Here is a 19,901-nt window from a genome sequence, read left to right on the forward strand (position 1 = left end):
CAACACTTTTTTAAACATTGTTTGAAGCTAAATGTGGCAAAATGTTGATGTTATTTTCAGCGTGAGACACTTTACAAACGGCACCCCATATGTCACTGCTTATTTATTACAGATCTGTTTCTGCAAAAAGCAGATTTGTATTTATTTAAAATCCATTATTTTTTTATAGATATGTTTTTATTTTTGGGCTTATCTTGAAATGCTTAGACGCATCAACAAAAACAGTTAAGTAACGGGACAACTTAACATGTTCAGGTGAAAAATAAATAAAATAATAGTAAAAGACTACCGGTTGTACAGAGTGCTTAGGAGTGCTATGCATTAGATCTCAAGCAAAGCCCATGAGAAATTAGCTAGGTAAGTTATTCATCCTCCCGCGACCTTGTCTTGATAAGCAAGAAATTGGTCCCAGATTGCAGAGAATTTTTTTAATTGAATTGCTTCTCAAGAACCTCAGTCTCTCCATCCGTATGACTCAAATCATGTCAGCCATCCATCTGTGGAGGGACGGAATAGAGAGGGTGATTTCCAGTCCCTCGAAATGAGTCTTTTAGTAAAAGTCATCCCCAGTGGCATCAAGGGCTGTTGCATGTCTGTAGGAAAGCACAGAGCGGACTGTGAGCAACCGAAGATGGCAAGTCCAGCGTCCAATTGGATGGTGCTTTTACGGGCCTTTGAGTACCAGTAAAATATTCTGGGCCAGAATCCAGTAAATGAAGGGCAGAGCCATAAAGTGTGAGACAGTGTTCCCTTTGATTCTTGACATGTGTCACACAGTGGTGAGACAGAAGGGTAAATCTTGTGCAGTCGGGATAAAGAATAAGGAATAGGATGGACAGCTTTGAACTGGATCAGCTGGTGTCTGCTGTTAGCAGAGCAGGACTGCGTTATGATTCAGATTAATTTCCGATCCCTTTATTTCAAAATTATATCCCAGATGTTAGCCAGCTGTACCTCAGCTGTATTTCCTCCCTGTGGCCCCTTTAAACAGTGATATAAAACAGAGTGGTGCAGAGCATTGTAAGCGAGCGACACAGGGGCCTGCAGTGTCTGCTGAAATGACAGTCAGCAATGTACTGAGGGTGTTCTGGGCTTAAAACTTTACCATGTGGCTGTTTTAGCTTAATTTTCCACATGCATGGTGCCTCTATTTTGCTCTTAATGGGGACAGAAGATGCCTAAATCTTATCAACACCCTCCTGCACTGTCCACTCTGACAGTCTACTCTCCAACAACATTAAATGGATAATGAGCAACCAGTCATGTCAACATTAATTCGACCGTGATTCAGGTTTTTAATATTCATGAATTGTAATTTCATAGTTGTACTGGATGAATGTGCTGGCATTTATATGTTGATGTGTGCTTGTAGATTTGTTTGTGTAATTGTTAGTGCGATAGAGACTATGTAATGCTGTTGCATGTAAATTATGTTTTTAGCATCTGGTGATTGTTCTGTGTTTACCTGCCCAGGGACTGCAGATGGAAATTAGCTAATAGCTAAATCTGGCGCAAATCATCTCCTCTCAATTTTGAGATTGTTTTGTGTGTGTGTTGTGAGTGTGTGTGTGTATGGTCCTTGTTTAATAGAGACTAATAGTAATACAAAACATCATTGGACAATGTACAATATTTAGAGGGAAATTATGTTAAGTGTTAAGCACTCTAGATTTTCTTAATGCAGTGAATCAGCTTTTGAATGAATGAATGAATGAATTCTTACATTTCTTTTTTTTAACTCATATACAGTATTATTTCAACAAATTCCCAAATTTATTTACTAATGTACAACTATCCCCAATCTATTTATCACCCAATTAAATAAATAAAGGTAATATACCAAGTTATTGACAGTCCAAGTACCACCCAGTGTTAAAAAATGAATATGCATTCCCCCAACACAACCTTTCCTCGTCTATATTTCTGACAAAAATATCTTTTTTGTATATTTTTTTAAATTAATCTACATTTGTGCTTTGTTTCAACTCATCATGCAGCCCATCCCACAAGTCCAGCCCAAACACTGGAATACAGACTCTTTTTAGTTGTATGAACACAAAAATTCTTTTAAAGTTTTTTCTTTCTTATTTCTTTTAAAATGAAAATGAAGTAATTTTGATTAATTAGAACTATATATATATATATATATATGCTATATAAAAAAAGAATTCATAAATGTAATAAATGCTTTCATAAGAGCCTAGTGTTCACTTTGCAACTGTAATATGCAGGAAAATAACATGTTGATCAGACCCAGTATTAGTGGATACTGGACAATAAACAACTTAGATCAGTATCTGGGGCAAAAGAAACATAATGGAGACATCTCTGCTTTTGAGTATCCTTTTCTTTTCCTTTGGCTGCCTGCCTCTTTACACAGTATCAATGCATTAGTTCATGCAGAGAAAATTACACATTCGATTTGCAAAGTGGAAGAATACAAAGGAGGTAAACAATACAGCAGTAATTTCTGCATTGTGTTCAAATGGCGCTGACATGGAAGAGAGTAGGGAATCATTACCCTATTTTTGTGAAACTGACTGACAGCCACATTGCGTGATTACACTCAGTCGTTTTACCAATCTCTTTGTATAATTCATTTGTACTTTTGTTCGTTTTTTCTTTTACAGGTTTTGTGAGAAGGGGGGGGTGAGAAAGGTTAAACATTTACACAAAGAAAGGGAATGAAAAGAAAAGGCAGATAAAAGGAAAGGAAGAAAGAGACTTTACGCTGTGCCTTAATTGCAACATTGCACAAGTGTAATTGTGTTAACAAATCAATTAATATGAATGTGAAAACACTGGACTGGAATTAAAGGCATTTTTCCAAAAATGAAACCAAACTACTTGAGTGAAATTAGGCAGATGAAAGTCAAGGCTAGGCTGTATATTTTCATTTTACTTTTTCAAAGTATGTTTTTGTCTTGTTTCACTGTAGTCATAGCAACCAGTGTTGTCAGCAAGGAGAGAGGAGCAATTTTAATCGCCTTCTCAATTAAGCGTTTTTCATTTAAGCTTTATTAACCTTTCAGTACTCACATGAGACTATGTGAGTTTGCAGACGCACATGCACAGGTTCCTTTTTTTATAAATGATCATATCACTGCCATCATGTGAGTGAGAGTAGATGGTCTCTTATTTCTACTCGCAGTCTGACAGCAGAGACACGCGCTCCCATTATGAAATCGCTAATGATAGTCTGAGATATCCGCACAGAAACGCACATAAAGATGACTCATCGGCTGCCGTGAAGAGTCTCACCTTTATAGATCTAAAGTTGGCTGCATAGAGTCATTTTTAGCTCAGCGTGACAAAGGAACTTAATGCAGACCTGAGAGAACACACTGGCAGCATCCTCCCCCCTGTCTCTGTGTATCTCTCCCGACCTCCCTCTCTCTCCTTCTCTGTCTCTCAAGTGATGCAATAAGGGATCTGGCAGACCGATGCAAGTTATTCAGAGCACAGGTCCAGGACTTGGTGTGTGTGTATGTGTCTTCACTTACCTACCTATCCAACAGTGGACTTGAGCGTATAGCGTTGACATTACCGATCTGTCGTCAGTGCAAATATAACATGCATATCACTGTCACTGAATGTCTCGCTGAACCTCGTTCGAAGTCTCAAACTCTATATGGAAAAAAGGGAAAGAATAGCTGAATATTCGTATTAAAAAGTCACGTCTGATTTGACTGACCCAACTGTGAGTTGGGTACAGCCCTAGTTGTTACACACTGACAACCAGTAATGAAATTACTGTAATCACTTACAGTTACTGAGAAAAATATATTTGATTAAATTACTAGGGCTGTCAAAATAACGCATTCATTTCGATTAATTAATCACAGAAGAAAAAAAACATCTTAAAAAAATTAACGATGATTAATCGCACTCTGTGGTGCCTTTTAACCTCAACGCAAAACATTTAGCAGCAAACCTGGGTATCTGAACTAGCACAGCCTCTGATACTAGTGCTAGCAGCCAGCTTTGTCGAGCCACACTCGACCAGGCGTTCAGATGCAAACTGAGTAAGTTTACCTGTGACCGACTAACTAACTTCATGCAAAATGGATTGCAATGGACTGCAGACCAGTTTTGGTGGTAGAGGACAGGGAATAGTTGTGTTTAAAATCAGATTTACTACGACACATCTGCCAAAATTGATTTTAATTTTAAATTTTTTTAAACTTTCACAGCAAAAATCGATGTATGCGATTAATTTAGATTAATTAATCACAGAGTATGTAATTAATTAGATTAATTTTTAATATTTTGACAGCCCTGTAAATTACATTTACTAATCCAAATGGTTCTTATTACAAATGGGTTACATTTGACTATATTCTTTTCAGTAAAATGTTCAGAGAAGAACATTCACTCCTTCTTTTGACATAGCTTATTTCAGGACATTTTTCAGCGTTATTGCCACATTCAATAGAAAAGTAATCAAAGAGTAATCAAATGTAATAAATTACAATACTTTGATAAGGTAATGAAATAGTTATATTACTTATTATATTTTTAACAGGGTGACTTGTAATCTGTTACCTATTACATTTCAGAAGTAACCTTCCTGTCACTGCTCACAACAAATATACGTGAAGGAATGGGTACGGACAGTTCCACTGTAGTATATGAAGGTCCCCACTTTGATAGGTAGACGTCAGTGAAGGATGCAAGTCCCCTCTTGGCAAACTCTTTTATTAAAAGGATAATTTGCGGAAGTATTATGCGCCAGAACCACAAAAGAAAATCTTCTATTCTATTTGTGTTTTTTCAAAATGACCAGAAACAGTGGTCCTCACTTGGTCAGTGCGGACTCATAGTCCACTGTTGGTAATATAGGAAGGTAAGCGTGTGTGTGTGTGTTTGTGTGTGTAACTGAAAAAGGCTCATATGAGGAAGTGTACAAACCTAAACACGGTGACATTTTTTGCTGTGGTGCTTTAAACTTTTGTCCACATATTGTCATAATATGCAGCTTCCTTGGAACACTATAGATGGAGCAGAAATATTGGTTTTATGAAGTCAAATTGCTTCAGTCCGTAAAATTGATGTTCGTATACTCAAAGATAGAGCGGATGAGTCTTGATGATATATATAGAGACTTCAAGAGCTCAAGAAAGATTGCAGCTACAAGTAGTATATTCTATAATGTGCCATCTTACACACACTGAAAAAGTCAATTTTGGCTCTATGGCGAAACACTCGTAATATATTGCACAAGGACTAGAGGACACTGTAGGAAGTCGACACACACAGAGGGAGAGAGAGTAAGGGAATAAGACAGCAGAGATAATAGCTGAGCCAGTGACAGTCAGATAGACGCAGTAATTAATTTCAGCTCTCTCCTCTCTCTCTCAACTTCCATTCCCTGTAGACGGGGCCTATTGTTGTCCACTAATACAGTTATTAATGGAGGCCAGCACATAGGCCACCACAGTCAATCAAACATTATTTTTTATGTGAAGCTCTCCACCTACACAAAATGGACTATCTTGGGACTGTCTGTGTGAGAGAGGAAAAAAAAGGAGTGTGTTTTTTATACATGCATGTATAAAAAGAGCTGAATATGACAGAGTCAGCCTCACTGCCAGTTTGTCACTGTGCCAACATGTGGCACTGCAACACTGTTTCATAAACCAGCATGATTTAGGTATATTTATATTCTCGGGAGTACAGTAACCTATCTCTTGAATTCTTAGCCCCCACATTTTCAAAAGCATGAGCCATGAGTGATTGTAATATAACAGTATGAGTCAGAAATGTGTGTTTGCATAAGAGATCTAAGTATAGTCCTATAAGCGCTGTTGTAGAAATGTGTTATGAAAATAGGCTTGTGTGGGGATTGAAGAGGAGTGACCTTGTTTCACTTTTTTTTGGGGGGATGTATCTGCTGATGTAATACAGTTATTTTGGCTGATATGAATGTGCTGCAGGCACAACCATCTAATTCATTGTGAAATACAGTGCCCTGCCAAGAAACACAGAAATCATTTTTAAAGTAGTTTCCCTTTTTTTCTGTCAGTAGTTTCCTTTTTCTGCCAGATTGGTTTTCCCAGAAACCAATCTGGCAGATGAGATTCAAGCAAGGAGGGATCATTTAAGTCGCAGAAAAAGCCCTGACTGATTCAGTCTAAATTGCTTTAAACCTAATAATACCCAGAGCACAAAGCAAATGCTTAAATCTTAAATTGTTTCAACAAGGTATTGAACAGCCTAATTGAGGTGATATATCAAATGTAATTGCACCGCTCTCAGTGCTCAAGGCTTTGATAGTAAAATTATGTGTTACTTCGCTAATGAGGGTTTTGGAGTCATATTATTGAGGAGCTTTTTTTCCAAAAGAGAAGAGTGTTTAGCCCTAAAGGCCAACAAAGTCTGAGAGGAGGATTTGTTCTGGTTTATTTGTATATCATCTCTGACACAGAGAATGTCTTTGAGACTTTTATTTTTCTTTCATTTTGTGGGGGAATTTCAGAAATGAAGGCTTTGTTAATGTGAAATCTACGTGTGTGGATGAATATGCACATGTGTGACTGTGTTTGTGAGCACATAAAGTATAAAAGCATACCTGCGTGTGCACACAGACATTTTTATAACCCTTACGATGGTGTATGCATTTCCCTGCGTGTTCTCTGTCCTCGCATGTCCGCATGTGCACATGTTTGCACCTGCGTGCAATACCTGGTCTGCCGGCCTGCGTCCCGTGTGTATGTGTTCGTGTGTATGTCTGTGCGTGTGTGTGTATGTGTTCCAGGAGAGCCAATGGCTGGACAGCGTTTCTCTCCTCATCAAGGATACACTGGAGGGGGAGATGCTGATGATCGACAACCTCTCCGGTTCTGTCTTCCACCACTATTCCTCTCCTCCACCCATCTGCAAAGATTGCAAGGGCCACCCACAAGAGGTACCAGCATGAACACACGTGAATACACACATATATGCCACACACACTCATACACCAGATGGGAGCAGCAGCCCCGGCTATTTAAGTATGGTTTAAATTTACAAGCAAACAGAACCACAAGCATCCATTTTTTTCTGAATACATATTTTTACTATCCACAGTACCATAAATAGATAAATACATTTTAAAAATGATGGTTTTCAGGGACACTAAGCTTTACTGGATCAAGTGGAGGCCCATATTTATCTAACATGTCAGAATCACTCCCATAAGTCACACAGAATATGTCGCTAGTATTAAAAACTACTCCCACCTCAGAATATAAAACCTATTTCTAAAGAAACCACCCCAGCTTTGCCAATTTAGCGACCATATTTCCAGACTTGCCCACTTTTATGACCCCTTTAGCAATGTTATTTCAAAAAAATCAGCCCAGCAGCAAATCTTGTGACATTTCAGGCAAACATTACACTTTCCCTTGAATAGAGTTGCAGCGTAATCTTCGGTCCTCCTTGCTCGTGGTTGCTTCATTTCTTTGGCTTGACAGCTGCGTTTAGAGAGCAGCACGTTCAGTTGACCACACTGAAATACAAACTGATTGCAGAGTATCTGTTGTGCATTTGAAAATGCAGTGGTTTGGTTGTTGTGTTCGTTTCCTACAGCAGACCCAGACTCGCCAAATGTTGCTTCATTATCATGTTTAATGGTGTGTTGAAGAACCAGGTCAGCTTTGAAGCCCTGAAATGCATTAATTTAGTCAGAGATGTGAGGGAGCCAAATCAGCTGTTATACCCGCAGACTCAATTACATGTAAATTTTAAGATTTTGTTTTAGGCGAAGAGGGTGCAGTTTTGTAGATGGAGCAATTACTAGAAGGAAATGTTACATTTCTATGTGCACAGTCATTGTCCAGCTGCTGTAGAGCTGTCACCTACTGGTCAGTTGATCAGTAGACTCTTGCTGGTGTTACTTAGATAGGATTGTGTGTGTCCACCGAAGTGTTTCTTTACTTAGCTGATAACAGCGTTTGTTCATTACTTGTATTTGTCCTCTATGACGGTTGGTCTTTGTGGTATTTGTGCCGCCCCTTCTCCACAGTGACTGGACGGCTGGTGACGTCGATGAGCAACCGTTCTACTAAAAGTTAAACATTTTTCAACTCTTATTTTTAATCAGAAAACAGATGAATAATCACAGTGTCAGATTTATCAGTATGGATTTATTTTACTGAGTCTCAAAGAAGGTGGCGGCTGTGGCTCAGGGGTAGAGTGGGTCATCCACTAATCGGAAGATGAATGGTTCGATGCCTGGCTCCTCCAGTCTGCATGTCGAAGTATCCCTGGGCAAGAAACTGGACCCCAAATTGCTCTCGTTGGCTTTTCCATAGGTGTGTAAGTGCGGGTGAATGGTTACTGAGTAGCAGGTGGCACCTTGTATGGTAGCCAGTGTGTGAATGTGTGTGAATGGGCTTTGAGTGGTCAGAAGACCAGGAAAGCGCTATACAAACGCAGTCCATTTACCATTTACAATGCAGGCCAAGGCTGAATTATGAAGCTTCTGAAAGGAATACAATCACACTGTAGCCCTTGTTGGAGAGGCAGGATGGCTAACATTAGCTTCTGGGCTACAACTAATAAGTCTCTCTCTTGCATGCAGCGTTAAAGAGATTTTAAATGGTAGTAACATGTTGTGTATGATGTCATCAGCCCCAAAGTCTGCGGTGTCCAATGTGTACGATTTTTCTCATCAGTCCCGTTCAGAATTTAATGGTGAGATGGACTCATGCATGCAGCTCAGGTGGAAAAGCGTTACAGTGCACAGTTTATTTTCGGATAATATTACATTGGAGATCGCTTTTATTTTTCACTTGCAGCACTCCACTTGCCTGGACACAGAGTTTACTTGCCCTGGGCAAGTCCTTATATTGAGCTTTGGTGGACACACAACACGACCAGGTAGAGTGCAATCAGTGCACTGTGGCAATTTTAGTTAATCTAGAAATAACGTGTTGATCTTTTCCCCACAATCACCGATCGATTGGTCAAAGAGTAGGTAGTATTTTAGTCGACTAAGATTTCCTTTGGTTGACTGTGACCCGAACCTGCTGGACCTTCGTTAACAGGTTAGGGCAGCTCTGCAGCGTTTCTCAATCCTGGTGGAGACAGAATAAAATTAATTTTTGAAATACTTTTACTCCTTTGCCTAAAAGTAGGAACAAATACGGATCTTTTTTTTGGGGGGGGGGGCTTTTTAGCCTTTAATTGATAGGACAGACAAGCGTGAAGAGGGGAGAGAGAGAGGGAGTGACATGCAGCAAAGGGCCACAGGCTGGAGTCGAACCCGGGCCGCTGCGGCAACAGCCTTGTACATGGGGCACCTGCTCTACCACTAAGCCACCGGCGCCCCCAAATACGGATCATTCTAAGAAATTTGGGTCCATGGGGAGTGATTTCTTGGCCTGAGATGGTTGGTAAATATGGCCCCTGGTGCTGGATGAAAATAAACTTGAGGGACATTTTGACATAAATTCACACTAGATGCAAGCACATGTGTAAAAAAATATACACATAACAGTATATGCCAGCGTATAGCATACATGCACACACTTGGTGTTTCAATGTCCAGTGTGTGGTCTGAAAAAACATATTTCTGCTTGCATCAGCTGTGTTCCAAAACTTGCCAAAACCAAACTTTGCAAAACCAGTGAACGGTAAAACTCAGTGGTCCTGAACAACCCCCCCCCCCCCCCACACACACACACACACACACACACACACACACGCACACGCATATACATAACACACATATTCATGCACACACATACATAACCATGATGTTTGGGAGCAGATTACGTGCATGCAGATTTGCACCAGGGACACAAACAGGAACATGCATTTGCACGTGTTATCATGGACACACAGACTCACACTGGGCTTCATTCATCATACAGATTCAATGGAAAGTTCATGCTGTATAAAGCAACTATTGTATGTGCTGTTGTGTTACAGTATTACAGGGTATTATATCCTCCTAATTAACACACTATCAACACAAGATAGTATCAGCTTTCCATACAGTATGTTCAGAGATGTGGATTAATGAGGCCCATTGCATGCATACACACATGCAGCCATTCCCGATATGCATGCACGCTCGCACGCACCAACACTCTCCTTCACTTGTGCTTGTATTTTTGGGTATTTTGTACGCGGGAGATCTTGCATAAAGCAAACTCACAAACATACTGTCCTGTGCCAGTGTTGTCCATCACAATGACAAAGTGCAGCGGGTCAGCTCAGAAGAAGCAATAACTGGGCTCTACACCTCCTCACCTGTCAGTCCTGCTTTCTGCCTGTCTGCAGACGCTGTCAAACCATCAATCTTCCCTCCCTCTTTTACATGCTTCCTCTTTCCATCAGCCCCTCCACTCCTCTGGCTACCCCGCTGTCTCTCTGTGATGTACTGTATCTGATCCTGTGCTGTTCTCCTTTTATTTCCCATGTTCTTCAGCCATCACACTCGCATATTGTTTGTTTGTGTGTGACAGAGCCGGTGTGGGTGTGTGCCATTTTCAGACGGATGAGTCTTTCACCGCTGTGAGTTATGTACAATGATATTGCGTTTAAGGGGACAGGAAGGCACAGCGGGACACCTGGGTGCAGTGTGTGTGACAGTGGAAATAGTCATCAAGTAACTGCCTAATAAGGACTTGAGAGAGAATGACTACGGAGCCTGCAGGGAGCAGTTCAGTGGAGCAGTGAAGGCCTTTGCCATTTATTCAGTTGCGAGCATAAACAGGCACTTCTCAAGCGTACATGGCCGGCCTACAGCATCATTTCTCTGACACTATTTTTGGAAGGGCGCCATCTTGAAAAGGCGGCATCAGAGTTTTGGAAGCTAGTTTGAAAGCGCATCTGAAATCTACCTGATCAGGTGGAAGGCTGAATCATATCTGTAGACATCAGCTGGTCCTAAAAGGCATTTGTCAGGCACAAAAATGATGATATTGCATGATGTGTGGACTCTTATGCGAGGTAGTGCATTGGCATATTTCAACAAATTCAAAGTGGATCGAGGGCAGAAGTTAGACGTATTTCTACTGTTTTTTGTGCTGAGTGGATGTTGTATAATTTGATGGAAAATAAATGATTATGTTGATGCAACTATGACACAAGCATTGAAATACTTCGCAATTACTTAAAGGTCCAGTGTGTGGGATTTAGGGGATTTATTGGCAGAAATGTAATATAATATCATAAGTATGTTTTCTTTAATGTATTATCACCCAAAAATAAGAATGTGTGTGGGAGCAGGTCCTCGTCCCTGAAGTCCAACATGTTGCACCACCATGTTTCTACAGTAGCCCAGAATAGACAAACCAAACACTGGCACAAGATAGGGCCATTCGTGTTTTCACGTTAGCCACCGTTAGCAGCCCCTTGTGCGACAAGCAGAACAGTGTTGAAAAAGAAAAACGATTTTTAACATGAAACTGATTGAAACATGAAATTTAATCATTGTTTTCACCAGTTGAAATCCAGGTCCATTTGTTTTAAGGGTGCTTTCAGGCCTAGAGTTCACTTGCTTTTAGTCAAACCATACAGTTTGAAAATGAGGCGCAGCTCCAACTAGAAAACAATGTTTTGATGCATTGGATGTGCTGAATGTGCATATTAAAGTGATAGTTCAGGTTTTTGGACATGAAGTTGTGTGAAACGCTGACCATCTGTAGCTCTGATGTGACGGTGTCACTACTGTCAACGAGCCTCCTGCTCTGAGAAATGGCCCGTAGCTTACTGGAGAAAAAGTAGTTCTGAAGATGTACGGGGGACACGTAACCAAAAGGTTTTAAGCTACAAAAAAGTATGCATGTGTTTTGTTAGACTATTTCAATAATTTTAAAACATCCCAGCATTACGTCAGACCTTGCTATCAATTTGACAGTTCATCACCACACCGTGCAGGTGCGCAGGATAGCAACGGCTAATGCAAACTTCACCGGCTGTTTCCAACAGAGAACCAGTAGGCTATTATTAGTGAGGAAAAAGATGTACTAGCCCTATATATACACACCTACTACTACAGCGTGAACACCGGCTCAGGCTCACGACACACCCTCGTCAGCTGCTGTAGGTAAACAGAGGAATACCAAAATGGTGCGAACTTGTGATTTCCCCAGCTGTGGGAATAAAAACATCACCGGCTCCCAATTCCATCAGTTTCCTGTTACAGATGTAACCCTCTGCAGATAATTAGGCTCCCAGTTAAAACCTCCTGAACAATGAACACTGAAGGAACCCTAACAGGGAGTTAACGTTTGACACATGGTAAAAGTTCAGCTGGTTGCAATGTGCTATCCTCACCACTAGATGCCACTAAATCCTACACACTGCTCCTTTAAATCATCTGTGCGTGTGCGTGAATTTCAACATTTCTGACTTTGGTGACTATGGGGTGGTAATGTGAAAAATGACGCCTGTGGTCGACATGGAGAAGGAGCAGGAGGTTTGTCTGCTTGTGCAAATGTGTGTTGTGGGAAATAATCATCTGGCTGCTGGTGCACCTGTTTGCTATGTTTAGCATAAATTATTGCATATGCTTACCAAGTCCCACTAGCATGAGTCATGTGGCCATGACATATTAGTCATGCTTATTTTGCTGCTCAGTCACACAATCTTCTCTTTTCATTTCCTCTCAGCGGTGCTGAAAAAAACACAAGTGCTTTACCTCTTCGCTCTCTGCAGTGGACACTTTGAATTGGTTCTTGCTTCTATCTTGCTGGTGAAGCTTTCAATAACTCAGCAGCTACACATGGAAGCAACTGTGTAGCAGCTCCTCCTGTACCCATTGTGCCTTTTTCATTGTCCCTGGAGGCACAGCCAAGAATACAGGAAGAGAAAGGCCGTAGTTTCCATTACCTGCCGGTAAATGTACCATCAGAGGACTAGCAGGGACCTTTATTTAAACCCAGACTCTGAGACACAGAGCAAAGCAGATATGGTATCGTCACATAGTTGCCATAGTTAGGGTTGATCTACAGAGATAAAATTGAAAAACTGCAAAGTGCTACTTTAAATTAATGAGTTGCATTACTGTGCTTCTGCCTTGCTTCCTTGCCTTGCCTTGCCTTGCCTCATCCCACCCCCTTCTTCTTCTCTTTCTTTCTCCCCTTCTCTCCCTCCTCGGGCAATGGTAGTTTACTGCTGCATATCAACCATGAATCTTTCTCTACGAACCTCTTTGTCTTTCTCACCTCCGGGTACGTCTTAATATATCGCTAACAGGCCTCACTCCATTGGATTTCACTGGGCTTTTTTTAAGTACCCTTTTTAATGCTTCTCTCTGGCTATTTATTGCTCCGTCTCTTTAAAGAAACACTGCTTGAGTGCATCGTAGCACCCCCAGAACCCTGAAATTCCACTCCAGCTCACTGTTTGCAGTATGTTTTGATATTGTGCACAAACAAAAGTGCTGCGAGGGAGAAGGGTAGAGAAGAGTGTCACCCGAGAAGCTTGAGCTCACAGGAGGCTCATGCTGCAATCATTTCAATCCAGTTCAGTAGCCATATGGGCTGAGTTACCTGCAGTCCCGATGAAACAAACGTAGCTGGAGCCAGTGTTGGAACAAATGAGAGCGAGAGAGAGGTAGTAACAGTTGGAGCAATTGTTGTCACTTCACAATTATTTTGTGTTTGGTAATGTTGTGTCTTCAGGATTGCTGAACGGGTGTGAGAGTACGACAAGGACTATTAGACATCAGTACACACTGCGGCAAGGTTTTAATGTACAGTTGTGTTTGGAAACATACTCAGTTGGCTATAGGGGCAGAATTATGAGGTTCTGGTGCAGCTACACCACCACACCTGATGGAGAAATACATGCAGATACTGCAGATGCACACCCGGAATCATGCAAACATCTGTTTTATACGCACTGCCTGCCTCTCATTCAGCCTCCCTCTTCACATATATTGTTCAATGAATGATAACAAAGCACTGTTATTACTTCTTGAAATCTCTCACCCTGCTCTCTTTACAGACAGGTGCCACGGCATTATGGCCACTTTGAATTGTCAACATCTGGTGAAGCATATCGAAACTTGGCGGAGGTTTTACCGATCTTGTCTGTGTAGCTCATATGGGCCTATAGGAGACACTGTATAAGCAAAGGAATCATGGGAGACATCTTCAAAGCATTGTTGTTCGTCGTTTATAAATGTAATATCTGTGTGCACAAAGATGAAAGGTACTGAGGTCAGTCATGGTTGTTGTGAACCCTAGAATAAATCATGCATTATTTTTAGCTGTGGTGAGACCATGCGCAATTAAAGGGTAACTTCTGTATTTTTCAATCTGGACCCTATTTTCCCATGTTTTTGTGTCTAAGTGACAAATGGAGACAGCAATTTTTTAAATTGGTCCAGTATTGGGCGGGAATGCTTCAGCTGGCTGCGGCGAAACAGGCTGCAATATAAACACTTGGGGCATTTGTGCAGCGTCAGTGTACATTCACTAAAAGTGTTTGTTTTTGGCACTGACAGGCTCAAATTATTGTTCTAAGTGTCTGACAGCATCATGGAAAGGATCCATACAAAGATAGACCTTTAGTTAGAGTGAGAACCTTTTTGAAACCAGAAGCAGCCTCGAAATCGCCATCGGAAAACCCACCGGACTCCATTGAAATAAACAGTAATTTAAGTGTGTATAGAGCCGGCATGTTTTCACATCTAACTGGGTGTATGAGGGGTTTATGGCAACCAAACCAGAGTTGGTGATTGTTGGAAGAATGGAAAGATGAGCCAAGATGTTTTTGTGAGTTTTAGTTTGTTTCTGTCGACTTTGAATGACGTGTTTTACAAAGATAAAATTACTGTTTATTTAAATGGAATCTGGTGGGTTTAGGGATAGAGATTTCAAGGCTGTTTCTGGTTAAACAAAAAGGATCTTACTCTAACATAAAGGTCTGTCGCTGTAGGGTCCTTTCCATAGTGTTGACGAACACTTACAATAACAGTCTGAGTCTGTCAGTAGCAAAAACAAGCACGTTCAGTGGACGTAAATTGATGGTGCACAATTGCCCATATATTACAGCCCTTTTCGCCACTGCAGGCTGCTCAGTACTGGACCAATTAAAAAAACTGCTGTCTCCATTTGTCACTTTAGACACAAAAAACATAGGAAAGTAGAGTCCAGGTTGAGAAATACGGACATTACCCTTTAATTCAATCTAGGAAGTCTGAAACATTTGCTGTTTCTATTTCCTGTTTTAAGACATAAATAACAGAGGTACATTTTTGCAGCAGATCAGGATGGCAGAGATTGAGCAGGCATCGCTGAAGTCAGAGCAACTGTCAGACAAGTCCTCATCCCCTGCCCTGCCAGATGACCTCAGCCTGGATGAACATACTGCCTACCAGCTGCTAGCGCGAGAAGGCAAGGTGGGTATGAGGTGGGGAAGAGGTGAGGTGGGGAGGTTAGATAAGGATCGTCTCTTCTCACACTAAAAATAAAAAATATATCTCTTTAAAGGCTTGAAAAATATGAAATACAAGTGTGCAGTACTTTGATCAGTGGTTATAATGTGCAGTTTACATATATGTTCTTGAATTGCTTCACCCAGTAATTGTTCTTTATGTTGCTCGGATTAAAATCCTGATAAAATGATGATCATCCAAGTAATTATGGATGGATTACTTAACGGGCCAACCAGCACAGACCCAGGGGGCCCAAAGTGTCAGAGGCCCCCCTCTGGCCTTCACCTGCAAAATGTCACTCGTAAAGACATGACCAGAGAGAAACTCAAAATGACCACAAAGGAACATCAGACAACTACAAAGAGAAACAAAACAACTACAAAAAGACACAAAGCGTCAACTAAGAGATGCAAAACAGCTGCAAAGAGACATAAAGAGACTCATGACAACTACAAAGAGACACGAAACAACAACTAAAAGAGGGTAAACAACAATAAAGTCTGTTTGTTTTGCTCCTATGTAGTAGAGGTGGTGGGGCCTTCTGTGTGTCTTTGCCCAGGGGCCCATTGTTTCATATTACGTCCATGCCAATAATGACTATAGTAAATAGTGAGTGTGTGACAATAGCCCCGTTTCCACCGAGCAGTACGGTTCAGTTCAGTACGGTGTGCTTTTTTTTCCCGTTTCCACTGTGAAAAGTTGTGGATGGTACCAATGGAACTGTTCTGTACCGTCCCCATTTTTGGTCCCCCCTCTGTTGGGGTACCCAGCACACAGATCTGGTACTAAAAGGTGGAGCTGTGAACACTGCAGTCCATTGATTGGTTAACGCAGCAGCTTCACTCTGCTCAGNATTTTTAAATATCCCATGGAGAGAGACTCTCACTGCAGCCTGTTTTATTTTGTTCTGAAAATGTTGGCGTTCTGTGGACGATAAACGAGGCACTGACTTCCATCTGTGTCACTGGTAATGAGGAAAAACAGTGAGTGCTGGACGGAGCAGTGTGACAACAACCACATAAAGAGTACTGTTTGTGGTGGAAACGCTAGGGTCTAGGTACCATGTCTGAAGGGTTGCTTTTGGTTCCAAAGGTACCATACTGAAAGTGTTTGGTGGAAACAGGGCTATAGAGCCAGGGAGTGAGCCCCTGCTTTAATGTCAGTGCCAGAGCAGCCTGGTTGGACTGTAAACCTGTTTCCCATCTTTGCACTGAATATTGAAGCCAAAGCAGCTCCAGCTTCATGTTGGTATAACTTTGTTTGTTAAAAAAAAAAAACTTTCAAAAAAGAGAAAGATGCAGTGACCATTATAAAACCAACTGCACCAATAATTCACAGCAGTTAACTTGTAGTAGCCCACTCCTTTGTACTTGACATGTACAGTGTACCGGCACTTTGTCCTGCTCCCCCAAGAGAATCAGCACAAACAATGGCACAGGCTCACTGATGATTTTTTATTTTCATTCCAGGAAGCACAAAACAAATGACCATTATAAAATCCTTTTCATGGCGATGCTGTAGGCTCTCTTGTGAATTACAGATATAAACCTTAGGTTCCAAAGGCCCCTTTATCTCTTCCTCTCTGTGTATCAGCGGTAACTATCTTGTCTTTGAAGAATCCACAGTCTCCTCTCATGAATAAAACTCGGCTCTCCCTCGTTGCTTTCCTGGGTGGCTCTCACGCCTCCCTCTCCTGCACCCTACTCTCCCCCTTTCGACTTTATCTTTCATGCCTCTCCTTTCTCACTGTTGCCCCTCTGGTAATTGCACACCTTCTGTGCACCTCCCCCCTCAAGCCCCTCTATCTCCATCCCTTATCATCCGTTCCTTCCTAGATATACTCCACTGTAATGGGGTAATGCTCCTTGGTTCTGGATAGCCAGATAAGCCTGCAATCGCCAAGCATGGCTGTGAACCACTGCTCATTAGAGAAGGGGAGGAGAGAGGGGAAAAGAAAGAGAAGGAGTGGAATACAATAGGTGAGAAAGGATCTAAGGTTAGGGATTTTATTTGTCAAACATTGTTTGGGTAAAAAAAAAAAAAGAAGTGTGTGTGGCATCAGGCATGTGTGCCATGGTTGTTGAGGTTTGTATGGGTGTGGGAGGCTGCCTATTTGAAAGGGGGCTGTTCAGGGGCAAGGGCTGAATGATTCAGATACAATACACTAGCGGGAAGAACAAAAGCACACACATACACACACACACACACACAAATTATTCCGCAGTCCCTACATGATGGTAATTAAAACGTACGAGGTAAGAGCTTACAAAGCTGAACTCCCGCCTTAATCTGCCTCCCGCCTCCCGCTTCCAGCTGTTGCAGCCGTCACACACACTGACAAATTTATAATCAAACATTTATTGTACAATATATAACATTAACATAACAATGACGGGCTATTTCGACTCATAATCAGTCCTCACCCCTTCACTGGCACTTAAATGAAAAGCCCGAGGGATGATGTGAATCAGAGGCCATGTTTGATATCTGCAGGATGCCAGAGGGGCTGCTTGTTTCTGCACTCAGTGCTAATCCTAAACTTAAATTATCCCTTTACAGAAGAAATAAGGGCTTAAATTTTAAGCTCTGTTAATGACTATAAGCTTTTCAGCACATAATTTATCTTTGTTTTTATTTTGAACCTATCCCTACATTGGTAATTTATCTTCTTTTTTTTTTAAAGTTGGGAAATATAAGCACACTATCCTGGAGATTTATTAGAGGAGACTTTCTTTTCAACATCAGATCATCTGTTCTCTTCCAGGGAAGGTGCAGCAGTGATTCCCGCAGCTCTGAGGAGGCTGGAGGCGGAGGGAGTCACGCGGGAGGCCGGCAGACTCAGACCGTGGTGCAGAGCCAGGTGCAGGGGTTGGGCCAGCCCTGCAGAGCCCTCAGCTCTGGCATCGAGGTGGAGACTGCACTACAGGAGATGGAGATGCAAACGTACCAGGCACATATGTGCACACCTCACTGTAGCCCGGGTGAGTAGAACCAGATCGCTGTACTGCCAGGCTGATTTTCAAAGGAATGTATTGAGTATGAATAGATTCAATTATGTATTTGTGCCAGCAAACAACATCATGCCAAATAAAGTGGTGGGTAAAATAAACAGCACATAAAAGTACAATAAGGACAAGAAATAACAACAACTTACTGAGATAAATATCAGAGAAAACATGTCGTAGATTCTATTCACAAAAAAAGAGGATTTATGGAGAGATTATAAAGCTCTGAGAAATGTACCTCTCAACAATGAGGAAGAGAGCTTACAAGGGGCACTTGAACCTCTGCAATAAATTGCCGGAAATGATTTGCATCACATCTGTGCAGATCTGCAGCTGGTGCGCCATATTACCATAATTTTCCTTTTTTTTTTTTTTTTTTTTTTTAAATTCAGCTGATCTCAATTTTTAAACCAATCACACCCACACTGCACACTAAAACACCAACATGTATCTAAAATCTGTCGCCTTAACTGAAACATTTACTGCTTTTACCCACACGCCCTGCAAAGCAACAAAGGGCCAGTATCTCTGTAGACCTGGGTGGGGATTCACTCATGATATCCACCTGCAAATGCCACACATGGCATGCTGGCTTAGTATCTATGAAATTCCTATTGCCTGTAAATATAAAATATAATTAAATATTCTCCTCCGCTGTAGCTTGATAAATACATATATTATCTATCATGTAAGGGATTTTCACAAGAAAGGTGGACACAATACATATTGATACCAGGATAGAAATGGAAAGAGTGTATTCCCTCCTCAAGGTGGCGTTTCCAGCAGCAGCAACAAGGAAAGAAACCAAGAAGGAGGAGGAGGAGCCAGCGGCATGTCTTCTCCTTTCCATCTGCCTGCAGAGTTCTTCCACCCTGCAGGAGCAGCCATCCCAGCACCTCCCCGCAGTAGGAGCCTACGGTTGTCGAGGGGCCTTAGGCTGACCTCCCCAGCATCATGGGCTTCACTACGCTCCCCGGGAGCCCACAGCAAGATGCTCTGTACACAGGTAGGGGGGAGTGGGGGAGGGTAACACAGTGAAACAGGTTAGGTCAAGGGTGTCAAAGTCATTTTAGTTCAGGGGCCACATAACAGCCCAATCTGATGATAAGTGGGCCAGACCTGTGAAACCATCATATAATAACTAGACACATATAATATACATATATACTTTCATGTAGTAAAGATGCTAAAGATGTTTGATTTTCAGGATGGGTATCGTGTGCAATGTCCTGAACACAAATATTTCAGTTATTGTCAGGAATACTGGAGCAACTTTTTTTTTTGGCACTTTAACTTGCATTTCAAGGTAGAAATGTCGGACTTTTACTTTGGAATATCTCTACATACTGATACAGTAACACTACTTGAGTTTTGTGTCTGTATGTTGTTAGCATCAGAAATAATCTTTTTTTTAATCTTTTTTATTTCCAGCAACCCAAAAATCGTGCTGATGCAGTGTTTATTTAGTAGTTTAAAGTTCTCTGTCAGGCCTATATGCTCCAGAATGCAGATGTTAC

At 41.4% G+C, this 19,901-nt stretch overlaps 1 protein-coding gene across 1 annotated transcript in view; it reads left to right on the forward strand.

Moving 5' to 3' along the window:
* Nucleotides 1–19,901, forward strand: part of LOC126405033 (voltage-dependent T-type calcium channel subunit alpha-1I-like) — a 266,041-nt gene that overhangs the window by 240,868 nt on the left and 5,272 nt on the right. Inside the window, exons 33-36 of the mRNA XM_050068546.1 lie at nt 6,758–6,907; nt 15,206–15,343; nt 18,144–18,360; nt 19,155–19,390. Coding sequence (XP_049924503.1) covers nt 6,758–6,907; nt 15,206–15,343; nt 18,144–18,360; nt 19,155–19,390 — 741 coding nt within the window. The remainder of the gene's footprint in view (nt 1–6,757; nt 6,908–15,205; nt 15,344–18,143; nt 18,361–19,154; nt 19,391–19,901) is intronic.

This window comes from Epinephelus moara, chromosome 18 (genome assembly GCF_006386435.1).
Source record: "Epinephelus moara isolate mb chromosome 18, YSFRI_EMoa_1.0, whole genome shotgun sequence".
Lineage (NCBI taxonomy): Eukaryota > Metazoa > Chordata > Actinopteri > Perciformes > Serranidae > Epinephelus > Epinephelus moara.